Source organism: Mobula hypostoma, chromosome 12 (assembly GCF_963921235.1).
Source record: "Mobula hypostoma chromosome 12, sMobHyp1.1, whole genome shotgun sequence".
In the NCBI taxonomy this organism is placed as follows: Eukaryota; Metazoa; Chordata; class Chondrichthyes; order Myliobatiformes; family Myliobatidae; genus Mobula; species Mobula hypostoma.
Genome location: NC_086108.1, coordinates 104789511 through 104808373, shown reverse-complemented (window position 1 = coordinate 104808373; position 18863 = coordinate 104789511). Strand labels below are relative to the sequence as shown.

Here is an 18863-nt window from a genome sequence, read left to right as displayed (position 1 = left end):
AGATAAGGTGAGAGAAGGAAATGGGAATAGGGAATGGTGAAGGAGAAAGGGGGCAATTATTGGAAGTTCAAGAAATCGATGTTCATGCCATCAGATTGAAGGCTACCCAGACGGAATAGGACGCACTCAGGTTGTTCCTCCAACCTGAGTGCGTCCTCATTGGGGCAGTAGAGGAGACCATGAACTGACATGTCGGAATGGGAATGGGAAGTAGAATTCAAATGGGAGGCCACCAGGAGAGCCTGCTTTTACTGGTGGACAGAGCAGTCTCTCAGTCTACGTCGGGTCTCACCAATAAGTCTACAGATGTTGGAAATCCAAAGCAACGCACACAAAATGTTGGAGGATCTTAGCAGGGCAAGCAGCATCTATAGAAATGAATAAATAGTAAACATTTCAGGCCAAGACCTTTCTTCAGGATTGAAAAGGAAGCGGGAAGACGCTAGAATGAAAAGGTGGGGGAATGGGAAGGAGGCTAGCCAGAAGGTGATAGGTGAAGCCAGGTGTGTGGGGAAGATAAATGGCTGGAGAAGAAGGGAGCTGATAGGAGAGGAGAGTGGATCATAGGAGAAAGGGAAGGCGAAGAGATAGGCTGGCTAGAAGAAGTATGAGGCCAGAGTGGGGAAATAGAAGAAGAAGGAAGTGGGAAGGGAAATGTTTTTCTACTGGAAAGAGAAATCGATACTCATGCCATCAGCGTGGAGCCCACCCTCACGGAATATATAGTGTTATGTATAAGGATGAACGCCAAAATGCGTAAGAAGTCAATGTGCAATTCTCCCAAAAAATTAATAATAAATAAGTAATATTGAGAACGAGTCCTTGAAAGTGAGTTCATAGTGTGAGCAATCAATTCAGTGTTGAAGTGAATGAAGTTATCCACACTGGTTCAGGAGCCTGATGGTTGAGGGGTAATGACTCTGTCTGAACCTGGTCATGTGGGAGCTAAGGCTCCTCTACCTCCTTCCCGATGGTAGAAGCCAGGAAGAAAGCATGGCCTAGATGGTGATGATCCCAGAGGTTGGCAGGTTAGGAGACTGAGTGTTGACCTTACAGAGATGTATAAATCATCGGCAGCATAGTTATGGTCTAAGCACACAGCCTTTGCCTATGTTTGTACCACCACACACAGATAGAGGATTCTTCATTGCTGTTTCCATAACAATTTTTTTAACCAGTCAGGGTTGTTAGCCTCGTGTTGAACCCCCAAACCTGGAGGACCAGTGGACTCTACCCTTTGACCTGTTTGGCATGAGTGACCCTACAAAGAGTCAAAGCATAAAGCCCTGACTCCAGCCAACACAGCTCTCTAGGTCACTAAGGAACGCAAGCTTCAAACCCCTTTCGACAAGGTCATGGTCCTCTTGGAGGGCCCAGAACAAAAGTGAACCTTTTTTTCTACTCGATGAGCTAGGTTCCCCAGTTCCTTTAGGGAGGGAATTCCAAAGGTTCACCACCTTCTCAGTGAAAGAATTTCTTTTCATCTTCATCCTGAATATCTAATTCTTTATTTTGAGTCTGTGACCTCTTGGTCCTGGACGTCCCATTCAAAGTAACATTAACTCTGCAACTCACACAATATGATGCGAATTCTCAGCAGGACAGGCAGCAGTAATGGAGAGAAATGAGCAGTCAATTTTTTTGGGCTGAGACTCTTCCTCTTCATGAAATGTCAGCTATTTGTTGAGTCCCTCCAGTATTCTGAGTTGCTTAAGATTTTCAGCATCTGCAGAATCACCTGTGTCTCTGTTAACTTTACAACAATTCAGTAGATTTCAATGAAATCACCTCTAATTTCCCTCAACTCAAGGGAGTACAGGCCTGGATTATTTATTTTCTTATCTTACAACAAACCTGCCTCATTCAGAGTAAGCCAAGTGAATGTTTGTTAAGGGTGAAAGGTGAAAAGTTTAAGGGAATCATGCAGGGAAACTTCTTCACTCAGAGGGTTGTGAAGAGTGTGGAATGAGCTGCCAGCACAAGTGATGCATATGAGCTCGATATCAATGTTTAAGAGAAGTTTAGCTAGGTACCGTATATGGATAGTAAGGATATGGAGGGCTATGGTCCTGGTGCAGGTCCATGGGAGTAGGCAGTTCAAACAGTACAGCACAGACTAGATGGGCCAAAGGACCTGTTTCTGCACTGTACTTTTCTATGTCTCTCTGACTCTGTCTCGACCACAAGTAAATCTTTCATTAGCTGGGGAGACCAGACCTGCACACACCATGAACTGTAGTACCATGATGCCTTTGCCTGTGCAATTAACCCATGTTACCATAGAGGTCAACATACCAGTTGAGTTTCTAATCATATGCAGTGCCTTTATGTTAATATTCAACGATCCGTGTACAAGGACATCCAAACCCCAAGATATTTCAGTCTCTCATCAGTCACAAAATTCCTTTATTTCTCAGGAATGGTTATTTTATATTTATCAATAATATGTTCTATTTGGCATGACATCACCAGGTAATTTCATCTTTGAATAGCATGGTAATGTAGCAGTTAGCGTAACGCATTTCCCACCACTGTCTGTACAGAGTTTGTTTGTTCTTCCTGTGATCATGTGGGTTTCTGCCTGGTGCTCCAGTTTCCTCCCACATTCCACAGATGTTAAGGATAGTGGGTTGTGGGCATGCTATGCTGGTGACGGAAGTGTGGCAACACTTGTGGGCTGCCCCCAGCATATTGCTCGCTGATTTGATTGGACACAAACGCTGTATTATCATATGTTAATTTTATTTCACCAATACAGCGTGGAATAGGCCCTTCCAGACCTGCGAGCCACACTGCCCCAGCGACAAACGACAAATCCAATTAACCCTAACCTGATCACCGGACATTTGCCACAACCAACTAACTGACGCTCTATGTCTTTGGAGTGTGGGAGGAAACCAGAGCATCCGGGAAAAACCCACACATTCCACGGGGAGGATATACAGACGCCTTAAAGAACGACATCGGAATTGAACTCTGAAAGGCCCCGAGCTGCAATCGCATCATACTAACTGCTTTGGTACCTCACGTCCTACACAACCATGGTGCCCTTCGATGTTTCAATGTACATGTAACAAATAAAGTTCTCTCTAATCTCTCTCACACACTTCGCTCTTCAAATAATCACGTCTTAAATTTTGCCACACTCTGCCACCTGGAGGAGGAGGAGGAGGAGGTCAGAATAAGAAGGTGGGGAGAGAGGAAGGGGTACAAGCTGGCAGGTGATAGGTAGAAGAGGTAAAGGGCTAAAGAAGGAATCTGATAGGAGAAGAGAGAGGCGATATTTGTTCTCTAATAGTCATAGTCATACTTTATTAATCCCGGGGGAAATTGGTTTTTGTTACAGTTGCTCCATAAATAATAAATAGTAATAGAACCATAAATAGTTAAATAGTAATATGTAAATTATGACAGTAAATTATGAAATAAGTCCAGGACCAGCCTATTGGCTCAGGGTGTCTGACCCTCCAAGGGAGGAGTTGTAAAGTTTGATGGCCACAGGCAGGAATGACTTCCTATGACGCTCTGTGTTGCATCTCGGTGGAATGAGTCTCTGGCTGAATGTACTCCTGTGCCCACCCAGTACATTATGTCGTGGATGGGAGACATTGACCAAGATGGCATGCAACTTAGACAGCATCCTCTTTTCAGACACCACCGTCAGAGAGTCCAGTTCCATCCCCACAACATCACTGGCCTTGCAAATGAGTTTGTTGATTCTGTTGGTGTCTGCTACCCTCAGCCTGCTGCCCCAGCACACAACAGCAAACATGACAGCACTGGCCACCACAGACTCGTAGAACATCCTCAGCATCGTCTGGCAGATGTTAAAGGACCTCAGTCTCCTCAGGAAATAGAGACGGCTCTGACCCTTCTTGTAGACAGCCTCAGTGTTCTTTGACCAGTCCAGTTTATTGTCAATTCATATCCCCAGGTATTTGTAATCCTCCACCATGACCACACTGACCCCCTGGATGGAAACAGGGGTCCCCGGTACCTTAGCTCTCCTCAGGTCTACCACCAGCTCCTTAGTCTTTTTCACATTAAGCTGCAGATAATTCTACCCACACCATGTGACAAAGTTTCCTACCGTAGCCCTGTACTCAGCCTCATCTCCCTTGCTGATGCATCCAACTATGGCAGAGTCATCCGAAAACTTCTGAAGATGACAAGACTCTGTGCAGTAGTTGAAGTCTGAGGTGTAAATGGTGAAGAGAAAGGGAAACAAGACAGTCTCCTGTGGAGCCCCAGTGCTGCTGATCACTCTGTCAGACACACAGTGTTGCAAGCACACGTACTGTGGTCTGCCAGTCAGGTAATCAAGAATCCATGATACCAGGGAAGCATCCACCTGCATCGCTGTCAGCTTCTCCCCCAGCAGAGCAGGGCGGATGGTGTTGAACGACTGGAGAAGTCAAAAAACATGACCCTCACAGTGCTCGCTGGCTTGTCCAGGTGGGCGTAGACACGGTTCAGCAGGAAGACGATGGCATCCTCAACTCCTAGTCGGGACTGGTAGGCGAACTGGAGGGGATCTAAGTGTGGCCTGACCATAGGCCGGAGCAGCTCCAGAACAAGTCTCTCCAGGGTCTTCATGATGTGGGAGGTCAATGCCACCGGCTTGTAGTCATTGAGGCCGCTGGGGCGCGGCGTCTTCGGCACAGGGACGAGGCAGGATGTCTTCCACAGCACAGGAACCCTCCAGAGCCTCAGGCTCAGGTTGAATACATGGCGAAGTACTCCACATAGTGTTACACTAATAGTTCTTACATTGAACCAGCACAAGGATATTGATTAGGAATGGCTCCACACAGATACCAAAGAGTAAAGCACATTCACCCTAACTTTGCTGCTCACAATTTTATACACCTTTGTAAGGTCACCTCTCAGTCTCCTAGGAATAGGACCATAAAGCAAAGGAGCAAAATTAGTCCATTCAGCCCATAAAGTATGTTTCTCCATACAGTCATATTTGATCATTTTCCTTCGTAATTCCATTCTCCTGCCTACTCCTCCTTAACCTTTGGCACCTTGACTAATCAAGAACCTTTCAGCATCTGCTTTAAATAAACTCAATGACTTGACTATCTGAGGCAATGAATTCCACAGATTCATCACCCACAGGCTAAAGAAATTCCTCTTCATCTTTGTTTTAAAATGATGTCCTTCTATTCTAATTCTGTGCCCTCTGGTCCTTTCCCATGATTGGAAACGTCCTCTCCATGCCCACTTTGTCTAGACCTTTCAATATTCGATGGGTTTCAATAAGATTTCCCCCCCTCAAACCCCCCGACCATTCTTCTAAACTCCAGCAAGTACAGGTCCGGAGCCGTTAAACACTCCTCGTTTGTTAATTGTTTCATTCCTGAGATAATTCTGGAAAACCTCCTCTACACTCCTCCAAGAAGACCTAGTCTGCCCAACCAATGGCAAATACTCGCCGCAATGCGAGAAAAACTTCTGTGCCACCCAGCCACTGATGTCTAATTGAAACTTTGAAATCTGAATAAATAGTGAAATTAATTTGCTTGTATTTTTTGCATTTGACAGATTCAGAAAGAGTACTACCGGTTATTTAAAAATGTGCCCTGTTGCTTTGAATACCTGAGATGAATTTGGCTGAAGATGATGGACAACCAGCACTGCGATGGGAGAAGAAAAAAGATGCCTCTCAGTAGAGCTACAAGTAACATTGATGGGCCGTGACCATAAGTTATTTAAAGTTTTGCTGTATGGGGTGGGCTGTGTTGGGAAAGTGTGGGTGAAATGGAGTACACAAATCGCTTAAAATCCTTACAACAGGTTTCTGGTTCCATTTGGATTCCTGTCTAGTTTGTAAATGTATAATGAAAGTGTTAAAGCAATTTCTCCTTCATGCAACCTTGCATCCGGTAAAACCTCAATTGTAATTTCTCGGTTTGCATTTTAGGAATTAAATCCCTCATTCAAAAGGGACAATGACAGTTGATCTCCACAAGACCATATGATATAGGAGCAGAATTAGGCCATTCAGCCCATCGAGTCTGCTCTGCCATTTTATCTTGGCTGATCCCGGATCCCACTGAACCCCATACACCTGCCTGCTCACCATTTCCTTCGATGCCCTGATCGACCAGGAAACGATCAACTTCCACCTTAAATATACTCATGGACTTGCCGTCCACTGCAGTCTGTGGCAGAGAATTCCACAGTTTCACATCTCCTCAGTGTGAAACTCTGAAATATGTTTGTTTTTTATTTGCTTGCTTTATCATAAAGATAGCGCAGGAAGAGGCCATTCAGCCCAAATTGATCCCTGCTGGATCTTGTTTCGAAGAGTAATAAAATGCAAGGCATGGTGTTTGAAGACTTTTGACGAAGTGAGCTTAGTCATTAGGATAACCTTACCTGCTGGATTAGTCTTGACAATACCATGAGAGTGCTTTCACGATGTAGAATACAGTGATTCATGGACAAAGTTCAGTATTTTCTGTAGGTTAACTAGTCAGTGACTGAATATTCCAATCTCAAGCTCTGGAGAATGAATTTTCTTCAATTTCTGCTGGCAAAGAATTTTGCTGCTTTAACTTGATTGGCTTACCTCCGGTGAGCTAGCCGTGGTGACGTGGCTCCACTTTCCCTTCCCAAATCAAAAGTCCCGTGAAAACATCCCACAAAAGGGCACAGCAGGAAAAGAAAGTTTGTTGCATTGCGGATTAGATTGTGGCTTTGGGTCCTCCAGCATGCAGCAAGGAGAGATAGTGGGAGACCCTGCTCCACGGCAGCGTAGATGTTAGTGCAACACTATTACAGCTCAGGTCTTCCCAGAGTTCAGAGTTCAACTCCAGCGCCGTTTGTAAGAATTTTGTCCCTTCTCCCCATGAACGCATCAGTTTCCTCCCACAGGCCAAAGATGCGCCGTTTGGTAGGTTAATTGTTTATTGTAAGTTGATTTTGATTAGGTGGGTTGCTGGGCAATGCGGCACATTTGGGCTCGAAGGGCCTGTCCTGCACTGGAATAAATAGGTAAACAAAAAAAAATAAAAATAGTTAGCCAAAGTATTGGTCGCCTCTTTAGTATTATCCAGTTCTATAGACGGGACTGTGATGAGAACACCTCTACCTTGTGGACTATTTCATTTCACAGATTCTTAATTTACAACATTTAAGTTCAAGTTTATTGTCATCTGACTGTACATATATACAAACGAAACTAAGTTCCTTCGAACAGTGCACCCACACAACATATCACATACAGCACTTAAAATATTACCACAAGTAAGTTAATAAAATATATTTTCAAAATGCAAGCAGTCGGTATAGGTAAAAAGTCTTCGTGACATGTCCTCAGTGGTGGCACGGTATTCATTAGTCTCACAGCCTGAGGGAAGAAGCTGTTACTCAGACTGGTGGTCCTAGTCCTGTTGCTTCTGTACCTCCTTCCTGACAGTAGTGGGTCAAGGAGTGTGGGATGGGTGGTAGGGATCCTCAACAACGCTATGGGCCTTTCATATGCACAACCCCAGTAAGAGTCACAAAGAAGGGGAGGGAAACCCTGGTGATCTTCTCAGCATCTTTTTCCATCCTCTGTAGAGTCATGTGTCCTGATGCCTCGCAGCTTCTGTGCCATGCAATGATGCAACCAGACAGGACACACCTGATGTTGCTCCCATAAAAAATTGTTAGAATGGAGGTAGGAAGCCTTGCACTCCATGATCTCCTCAATCTCCTCAGCAAGCATAGATGCTGCTGCACCTTCTTTAAGTAGGAAATTTTATGGATCACCAAAGTAAGCCCTCTAATCAGGGACTCGTTTCATGAAAATTTGAACTCCTATGCTCAATGCATAAGAATGTCAACCAGGATGAGGAATATGGGATTCTGGAATTTCTTATAAAGTAATTCAACTGACTGGTAATTTGGTGAAGAGTTTTATCCTGTATATAGATTTCTATGGATAAAAAAGAATTCTCTGCAAAATAAACTCATTTACGTTTATGCTTTTTAAATAAAGGTGTGAAATAGTTTTTTTTCTGTGTGTGTGTGTGTGCGCGAGAGTTCCTTGTAATGAGATGAAGCAAAGAAGCTGCTTAATATAATTTATTCCTTTCTCTACCATCGCTGAAGAGTAAGGTTGAAGCAAGGTCTAAATCAATGGTGTTCAGCAAAACTGACAGCTGAGAAGAATTTCTATTGAAATTGTAAGGCCCCATTCGAATTTTGTTCCTCCTTCGTTGCTTGCTCAATGTTATGGCTCTCCCTCCTGAAGAGCAACATGGGAGCACCTTAACCACAGGTCAACTGTGGTTCAAAATTGTGACTAACTATAGTCCTCTCACACAAGGCCAAGAGAGGGCAATAACAACTGCAGATGAACCATAAGTCCATCAAACATAAGAGCATAATCAGGACACCCGGCCTATCGAGTCTGCTCTGCCACTCCAGCGTGGATTCATTATCCCTCTCAACCCCATTCTCCTGCCTTCTCACGTATCTTTTGACACCTAAACTAATCAAGAACTTATCAACCTCTGCTTTAAGTATATCCGAAGACTTGGTCTCCATAGCCATCTTGGCAATGAATTCCACAGACTCACCACCCTCTGGCTAAAGAAATTCTCCTCAACTCTGTTCTAAAGGGATGCCCTTGTATTCTAAGGCTGTGCCCTCTGGTCCTGGACTCCCCCAGTATAGGAAACATCCTCTCCATGTCCACCCTATCTTATATAGGCATCCGTTAGTCTCGTGAGACCATGGATTTGCGCCTTGGAATGTTTCCAGGGCGCAGGGCTGGGCAAAGTTGTATGGAAGACCGGCAGTTGCCCATGCTGCAAGTCTTCTCTCCACGACACCGATGTTGTCCAAGGGAAGGGTACTAGGACCCATACAGCTTGGCACCGGTGTCGTCGCAGAGCAATGTGTGGTAAAGTGCCTTGCTCAAGGACACACGTGTTGCCTCAGCCAAGGCGCAAACTAGCGACCTTCAAATCATTAGACGAACGCCTTATCCACTTGGTCACGCGCCACCCTATCTAAGCCTTTCATTATTAGAATCAACGAGTCATGGAACAGCACAGCACAGAAACAGGTCCTGCAGGCTATCTCATCCGTGCCGAACTATTATTCTGCCTAGTCCCATCAACCTGCACCTGGACCATAGCCCTCCAAACCCCTCCCATCCATGTGCCTATCAAAATTTCTCTTAAATGTTGAAATCAAACCTGGATCCACCACTTGCACTGGCAGCTTGCTCCACAGTTGGAGTGAAGAAGTTCCCCCTCATATTCCCCTTAACAGTTCACCTTTCACCCTTAACTCATGACCTCTAGTTCTAGTCTCACCCAGCCTCAAAGGGGAAAAAAAAGTCTGCTTACATTTACCCTATCTATATCTATCATAATTTTGTATACCTCTATCAAGTCTCCCCTCATTCCCCTGTGCTTGAGGGAACAAAGTCCTAATCTATTCAAACTTTCCCTATAACTCATAGCCTCAAGTCCTGGCTCTGAACTTGTAAATTTTCTCTGCTCTCTTGATATCTTTCCAGTAGATAGGTGACGAGAACCTTTTTGATAGGTTTCAATGCAATCTTCCCCTCTTTCTTCTGAACTCCAGCGAGCACAGGCCCAGAATCATCAAACACTCCTCACATATTAATCCTTTCATTTCTGAGACCATTCTTGCGAACTTCCTCTCCAATACATGGACAAGGGCTCCCAAGTCCATTTGCTCCTCTGATTACTGAACTGCCCCCCATTTATAAAATTGTCTATACCTATATTCTAAAATGGATGACCATACACTTCCCCTGTACTGTATTCCATCTGCCATTATCTTCACCCATTCTCCTAATCTGTCTAAATCCTTCTGCAGATTCTCTGCTTCCTCAACACAACCTGCCCCTCTACTTATCTTTGTATTGTCTGCAAACTTGGCCACAAAGCCATCAATTCCCTCAACTGATATAGAATATAAGAAGCAGTGCCAATATCAACCCCTGTGGATCACCACTAGTCACCAGCAACCTACCAGAAACTCCCTAAGAAAGCCAAGGAGTCTGTTGACAAACAGGAAGGAATTCGTTTACACGTGTAGATTTTGTGCTCACTGTAGGAAATACAGCCAAATCAAGAAATGCTGGACATTCTGCCAGCCATTTCCCTGTATATGCCCAGGATGTGCAAGAAAGCAGGACTACACACTAGGCAGTGATAATCCAATGGTGACTTCGGGAGGCCTGCGAAATGGGACTGTTAGGACATATTCTGGAATTATGGTATATAAGCAAACATTAACTTCAGCAATCAATCTTTCACCCCGAACATGGATTGTAGATTAATTTAAAATGCAGCCCTAAACAATAGTTTCCAGAAGTTGTGGACAGCAGTTATAGATAATGCTGATTAACATTCATTTTGGGTATCTGGAGTGTGGGAGTGAAGAAGGAAGTGAGAAAATTTTATGTAATTCAAAGGAAGGGTTATAGATACATTGTAAGTAGAATTGTCCTTTAATCTTTAGTATACAAAATGTCATGTAATATTGGCTTGAACAGGCCTCTCCCTCCAGAGAGTGTCTCATTTTGTTGAATAAAAGACCACTTTTCTATCTACTAGCTGCATCTCTCCCGTGACTTTGTTCAGCATTACAGCAAGATAGGCAATGTAGCAATAAACAGGGTTCTTGACATGCCAATGAATAAGGCTTCCTCACAGCAGCCTTCTCTATTGTAACCTTGAGCTGGTACCAGACTAGTGGAACATATTTTCTTCCAAGTCAAAAGGTTATAAGACCATAAGACATAGGATCAGAATTAGGCCATCCAGACAATCAAGTCTACTCCACTATTCCGTCATGGCTGATTTATTATCCATCTCAACCACATTCTCCTGCTTTCTTGCCATAACCTTTGACCCCCTTGCTAATTAAGAACTTATCAACTTCGGTCTCGTAAACCGTAGATCGCGGGTTCACCCCGTCCATGCATCAGGGATTCAAAAGCAATTATTTAACCATTTTCCCCCGGGATCAATAAAGTATGACTAGGACTATGACTAACTTCAGCTTTAAATACATCCAATGACTTGGCCTTACCCAATGCTCCAGCGAGTACAGGCCAGAGCCATCAAACACTCCTCAAAGGTTAACCCTTTCATTCCTAGGATCATTCTCATGAATCTGCTTTGGGCCCTCTCCAATATCTTTCCAAATGGATGGTAGATCTTAGCTCTGTTCCAGATGCAAGAGCACAAAGCCCAATGATCCATTGAAGTCATATGCATTGCCAAAGGCATCATAATCTCAACCAGGTATATTATTTCTTTCTGGATTAAGACTGCACTGGTGAAGCACAGCAAATGCTTGCTGGTAACAAACAAACTATAAATTACCGTATTAATCACATTTTTTCTCTTTAGCCTCTAACTTCCCCGTTGGAGTTGAGCTTTTGAACCACCTGTTCAACCTGGCATTTTTGCAGTGTGTATACTGAAGTCTCAAAGGTGCGGGACAGTTATGGCGTGGTGTGTACGGGCTGAGTTAAGGTGGCAGGGTCAGGGCGCAGGTGTAAAGAACAACCCGAGATTTGGCTGATTTAAACTCTGGGCCAGATTGAAAATGTCAGGGTGTCTGGGCAGGAGGATCCAAGAGATTTACTCATCTCTGTGCTGAGCTGAAGCTGTGGCAACTAATGGGCTCCTGAACTGGCTGCGGTGATGACTGGTTTTGCAGTTATGGACTCACTTTCATAGGCTTCAGTTCTGGATGTTATTTGCTTACTTTTATTGTTTGCATGACAGGTTTTTTTCTGCACAGTGGGTGTTCGACGGTCTTTTTTATCATGAGTTCTATTGCGTTTCTTTGTTTTGTGGCTGTCTGTAAGGAGATGAATAAAAGAGAGCAAAAGTAGTAAGGTAGTGTTCATAGTTTCATCATCCATTCAGAAATCTGACAGCAGAGGAGAAGAAGCTGTTCCGAAAATGTTGAGATTGTGTCTTCAGTATCCTGTACCTCCTCTCTGACGGTAACAATGGGAAGAAAGCACACCCTAGGTAATGCAATCAGGTAGAATGCTCCTAATGTAATGTTACAGCTATAAAAGACCTTGGTCAGACCCCACTTGCAGTACCGTGTTCAGTTCTGGTCACCCTACTACAGGAAGGATGGGGATACTATAGAGAGAGTACAGAGGAGATTTACAAGGATGTTGCCTGGATTGGAGGGTGTACCTTATGAGAATAGCTTGAGTGTACTTAGGCTTTTCTCCTTGGAGCAGCAGAGGATGAGAGGTGACCTGACAGAGGTATGTAAGAAGATGAGGGGCATTGATTGTGTGGATAGCCAGAGGCTTTTTCCCAGGGCTGAAAGGCCAACACAAGGGGGCATAGTTTTAAGGTGTTTGGAAATAGGTACCAAGGGGATGTCAGGGTAAGTTTTTCACACAGAGGTTGGTGGGTACATGGAATGCATTGCCGGCGACAGTGGTAGAGCCGAATACAATAGGGTCTTTTAAGAACCTCTTAGATAGGTACATGGAGCTTAGAAAAATAGAGGGGCTAAGCCCTAGGGAAATTCTAGGCAGTTTCTAGTGTAGATTACATGGTCAGCACAACATAGAGGGCTGAAGGGCCTGTAATGCGCTGTAGATTTCTATGTTCTATGTTCAGTATATCTGCAGAAATTTGCTAGAGTCTGGTGATATGCCAAATTTCCTCAAACACCTAATGAAATATTGCCACTGGTGTACCTTAAATGGAGACCCCATTTACCCTCTCAGGTGGATATGCATCACTTGCTCAGCAGGGATGCTCACCATGATTTCACAGAACCTCTAACTCAACAAGGAACGCAGATTACCTGCTTGTGGAAGCTTGCTTTGCAAACGTTCACTGCTATGTCTACAAATGCAACTAAATCTTAAATTAACTGCAAAGCCCTTTGGGACATCCCAAACCCAGTCTCATTATTCAGTTATTTTCTTTCTTTGCAATACAAAGATTTCAGCCAGCCACGATTTCAGTTACAGGTTTAGACCACAGGTAGTTTGCTTTATTCAGAACCCAGGACGTTGAGAGGCACGGCACGAACATGCCTTTCAAAACCAAACCTGTCAAAATCAGGGGCAAATTATGCCAAACTCATTTCCGTTAAAAGGCCTGAATCAGAACAAGGCTGCAGTACCTTCATTTACGTTCACGAGTCACAGGGGCTTGAGTGTTCAGGGGCATTCTCATTATGCATCAATATGAAGTGGGAGGCAATGTGTTTTGAGAGTCAACTTCCCAGTAATGTTCAAAATTGCGAATACATTCCTGTAGAAAAGCTGGCAAAATCTATTCAGTTAAAAAGATTAATAACAGTTTTTAGTGCTGCATTTGCACAATTTAATAATGTAAAACATTACTATTTAACTGCACTTTATTGTCCTACTGTAAGAAAATAAAATTCAAAGCAACCATACACAGTGATCACCCTTTGCGCTAACACTTGTAAGAATTATGACAGCCAATTTCTGCACAGCAAGATCTACAAGCAGTAAATCACCTTTGCTTTTATCTTCTCTCTGTAATTGGTCCTGTTGGTTGAGGGAGAAATGCAAGCCAGGGTACCAGGAGAATCCCTCAGAAGAATTAGTCAGACTCTGGTTTATTATCACTGCATTTGTCATGAAATTTCTTGTTTTGCCACAACGGTACAAAAGCACCCAAGACATCTTCAAGAAACGGGGCCTCAGAAAGGCAGTGTTGATTATTAAGGACTCCCATTATCTAGGGCATGCCCTCTTCTCATCTTTACCATCAGGATGGAAGTACAGAAGCCTGAAGGCACACACTCAGTGGTTCAGGAACAGCTTCTTCCCCTCTGCCATACAATTCCTAAACGGACATTGAACCCATGAACACCACCTCACATTTTCATATATATTATTTCTGTTGTGCACAATTTTTAATCGAACTATTCAATATGCATATATACACTTACTGTAAATGGAACATAGAATAGTACAGCACATTACAGGCCCTTCAGCCCACAATGTTATGCCGACCTTCAAACCTTGCCTCCCATATAACCCCCCACCTTAAATTCCTCCATATACCTGTCTAGTAGACTCTTAAACTTCACCAGTGTATCTGCCTCTACCACTGACTCAGGCAGTGCATTCCAGGCAATGACTTACACATTCATTTTTTTTCTATATTTATCATGTATTGCATTGTACTACTGCTGCTAAGTTAACAAATTTCACAACACATGTTGGTAATATTAAACCTGATTCTGATTCTGCAATCCTTAAGATGTGCTACAAATTATACTGCATATCATATATATATATATATATATATATATATACATACAATAAGATATATTTATATAGTTATATTATATCTACAGTATGGTGCCAGGGTGGAGGTACATCTCTACTAAAGGAGGTGTAAGGCACTCCTGTCGTCTGCTCGCATGCAGGTCACCCTTGGGCAAGGTGTAGCACCTGCTTAGCCTCCTTGATCAGGGTCATGTGAAGCCATGGGAGCAGGTGGTGGATGGTCGAATGAGCAGCTGGTGCACATCACAAGTTATGTGACCATTGACGCCAGGCAGACAGTTTCTAAGGAGTATTGATAATGGCTGGGGTTACCCATCTTGTAAAGACACTGCCCAGAAGAAGACAATGGCAAACCACTTCTGTAGAAAAACTTGGCAAGACCAGTCATGGTCAAGACTATAATCCCCTACATCATACAACACGGCACATAATAAATGAATGAATGAGTGAATATCTACAGTACTTTGCAAAGTCTTAGGCACATATATACAGCTAGGGTTCCAAAGACTTTTCCACAGGGCTGCATATTAAAGTTCAAAGTAAACTTTATTATCAAAGTACATATATGTCACCATATACAACACTGAGATTCAGTTTCCTGCAGGCATTCTCAGCAAATCTATAGAATAGTAACTGTAATAGGATCAATAAGTAATTGTTGTAACTGTCCTTGAACCTGGTGGTGCAGGTCCTGAGGCTCTTGTACCTTCTCCCTGATTGCAGCAACGAGAAAAGAGTTTGCCCTGGGTGGTGAGGATCTCTGACGATGGACGCCGCTTTCCTATGATAGCGCTTTATGTAGATGTGCTCAATGGTTGGGAAGAGCTTTACCTGTGATGAATTGATCTGACTCCACTATCTTTTGTAGGATTCTCTATTCAAAGGCATTGGTGCTTCCATACCAGGCCAAGATGCAGCCAGTCAAAACACCCTCCACCACACATCTATAGAAGTTTGTCGAAGGTTTAGGAATCATGCTGGATCTCTGCAGACTTCTTAGGAAGTAGTGGCACTGCTATGCTTTCATTACAATTACACTTACTGAGTGCAGGACAGGTCCTCCGAAATAGTAACACCCAGTAGCTTAAAGTTAGTTTAAGTCTTACCAGTTACTGATGAACACTTACCACTGAGCCAATACAAAGCTAAAACAAGCTTCACTGGCTGAGATTGGAGAGACCACGCATACAACCTTTGTCCGGGTGCTTCACCAGTCACAGCTTTATGGGAGGGTGGCAAAGAGAAAGCCACTGTTGAAAAACCTCACATGAAATCTTGGCTAGAGTTGGCCAGGCTTGTGGGAGTTTCTGACGTCAGCTAGAGGAGGATTCTATGGTCTGATGAAACCAAAATTGAGCTCTTTGGCCATCAGACTAAACACTATGTTTGGCATAAGCCAAACACCGCATATCATCAAAAAACACACCATCCCTACCATGAAGCACGGTGATGGCTGCATCAAGCTGCGGGGATGTTTCACTGCAGCAGGCCCTGGAAGGCTTGTGAAGGTAGAGGGTAAAATAAATGCAGCAAAATACAGGGAAATCCTGGAGGAAAAGCTGATGCAGTCTGCAAGAGAACTGTGACTTGGGAAAAGATTGTTTTCCAGCAAGACAAGTACCCCTAGCATAAAGCTAAAGCTACACGGGAATGACTTAAAAACAACAAATTTAATGTCCTGGAGAGGCCACGCCAAGTCCAGACCTCAGTCCAATTGAGAATTTGTAGCTAGACTCGAAAAAAAGCTGGTCACTCACAATCCTCATGCAATCCAATGGAGCTTGAGCAGTTTTGTAAAGAAGGGGAAAATTTGCAGTGCCCAGATGTGCAAAACTGATAGAGACCTATCCACACAGACTCAAGGCTGTAATTGCTGCCAAAGGTGCAACTACTAAATACTGAGTTGAAGGGGGTGAGTAATTATGCAATCAATTATTTTGTTTTAGATTTATAATTAATTTAGATCACATTGTAGAGATCTGCTCTCACCTTGACACGAAAGAGCCTTTTTCTGTTGATCAGTGTCAAAAAAGCCAAATTAAATCCACTCTGATGCATGTTATAAAACAACAAAGCATGGAAACTTCCAAGAGAAGAGTTGTTGCAAGGACGTTGCTGTGGGGCAAACCCAAGTGCTGGACACAGGCATGGAGACAGGATCGAGAAACATTAGCACAGTCGCGAGCGTGAAATAGGTATTCAGGGGAGTCTTTACACAGAGACAAGATTCATAGAAACGTAGAAACATAGAAAATAGGTGCAGGAGTAGGCCATTTGGCCCTTCAAGCCTGCACCACCATTTATTATGATAATGGCTGATCATCCAACTCAGAACCCTGCACCAGCCTTCCCTCCATACCCCCTGATCCCCATAGCCACAAGGGCCATATCTAACTCCCTCTTAAATATAGCCAATGAACTAGCCTCAACTGTTTCCTGTGGCAGAGAATTCCACAGATTCACCACTCTGTGTGTGAAAAAGTTTTTCCTAATCTCAGTCCTAAAAGGCTTCCCCTTTATCCTCAAACTGTGACCCCTCATTCTGGAGGGAGAGAGTCCAGGAAAATGATGCAGAACTTAGAACTGACAGTCCGAAAGCACCATGAAACAAGATTACTCAATCAAGAGTCAACCAACGAACTAGCAGCTCCTGGTTCTGATTACAGGATTTTTATCCTGCATTTACTGATGGAAGGCAGGTGTGTGTAATTAGTGGAACTGGGAATGATTGGAAATTAGACGAGGGGATTGAGGCCCAATTACTGAGGTATTAGCCAGACGGGACCATGACAGGGGTAAGTGAATACTTTTTATAAGCACTGTATACAGTATATAATAGGTACTCATGCATCACGTCCTCAGATGCCAAATGATCTGCTAATTGTTTCCAGCATTTGCTGTCTCAGTAAGGTCAGCATTAATCTTGTATTCCAGCACTATCTCCACAGATGCTGACTGGGATGCTGAGTGTTTCCATCATGTTCTGTCTCCACAAGATCAAAGCTAGACTTACATTCCAACATCACTTTCTTCTGATTACTGTAATAGCTAGATGTGTACTGAGTCAGTGCTCAGAAAAAGAGAAGACATCCCTCCAAATTGTTATCTTTATTTGCTAGCAAAATAACCTTGAAATTTGACATAGAGACATAAAGACTTAGAGCACTACAGCACAGAAGCAGCCATTCAGCATTGACTAAATGGGCCAAATGGCCTGTTTCATTGCTATAGTGCAGAACTGTTTTAAGGCAGCTATTAATCAGACCATCTTGTGATAAGAAGCCTAATGCAAGGGAAAATTACAGCTCTCCTTGTTTGTTTAAGCAGGAGTTAGATCCATTCCTGGTTAAGTAGCAGGAATTGTGCTTTTAAGAAGCACTCCCCCAGTTTTTCAGTGGCGCATTTGTCTTGTCACTCCTCGTATCTGTCAAGCTGAAAATCCCATTAGAGGAAATGAAGAAAGAGATTTAATAAAAATGTCTCAGCCCAGAAGATGTTGCATTCTTGCTGCCTCATTACAGAGTTTGGACAAGGGCCCAGCAATGTATTACCAAGAATAAAATGCTACAGAAGATTGGAGCTTTCTTGCTGCACAGAATTTCCCTACTCTTTTAACTACAAATATTAGCAGTATTTTGCAGCCTGTCAATTTGTTTTCTTAATTGGCTAAAGCCCCGATATGCACTTTGCCTATTCCTTCTCCCCATAAGATGTAGGAGCAGAGTTAGGCCATTTGGCCCATCGAGTTTGCTCCGCACTTTCATCATGGCTGATCCATTCCCCCCCCACCCATAATTGTCTGCCTTCTCCCTGTAACCTTTCGTTCCCTGATTAATCACGAATCTGTTCATTTCAAAGGGACATTTTGAATGGACTGAGGCTGTGTCCTCTGGTCTTAGGCACCCCCACCATAGGAAACATCCTCTCCACATCCACTCTATCGAGGCCTTTTAACATTTGATAGGTGTCAATGAGATCCCACATTATCCTTTTAAATTCCAGTGAGTTCAACCACAGAACCTTTCATATGTTAAGCTTGCAAATTATATATGATAAACTTGTGACATCTCTTGGGGGTGGACAGTAGTGTAGCAGCCAGCATAACATTAATATAGCAACAGCAACACAAGTTCAATTCCCGCTGCTGTCTGTAAGGAGTTTACAGGTTCTCCCCGTGACCACAAGGGTTTTCTCTGGGTGCTGCAGTTTCCTCCCACAGTCTAAAGATATGTGGATTAGTAGGTTAATTCGTCATACAGGTGTAATCAGGAGGGACAGGCTCACTGGGCCATGCTGTACCACAAAACAAAAAAAAAATCATATTTTGACAATCATGACTCAACAAATCTGTACAGATGTACCGTGGAGAGCATTCTGACTGGTTTTTCATCACCAGCTGGCTTGGGGATGCCAATGTGCAGGACTGGAAAAAGCTGCAGAGGGTTGTAAGCATCAGGGGCACTATGTACCTCCCAAACACCTTCAAGGAGGTGACATCCATCATGAAGGGCCCCACAATCCAGCACATGCCTCTTCTCATTACTACCATCAGGGAAGAGCA

General features: G+C 43.5%; 1 protein-coding gene across 3 annotated transcripts in view; it reads left to right on the top strand.

Moving 5' to 3' along the window:
- adgrl4 (adhesion G protein-coupled receptor L4) overlaps positions 1-7967 on the top strand; it is a 169507-nt gene extending 161540 nt beyond the window's left edge. For all 3 annotated transcript variants that reach the window (XM_063064755.1, XM_063064756.1, XM_063064758.1), the window contains one exon: positions 5551-7967. In XM_063064755.1, the coding sequence (XP_062920825.1) occupies positions 5551-5613 (63 nt within the window). In that variant the 3' untranslated portion in view covers positions 5614-7967. The remainder of the gene's footprint in view (positions 1-5550) is intronic.
- The last annotated feature ends 10896 nt before the right edge of the window (positions 7968-18863 follow it).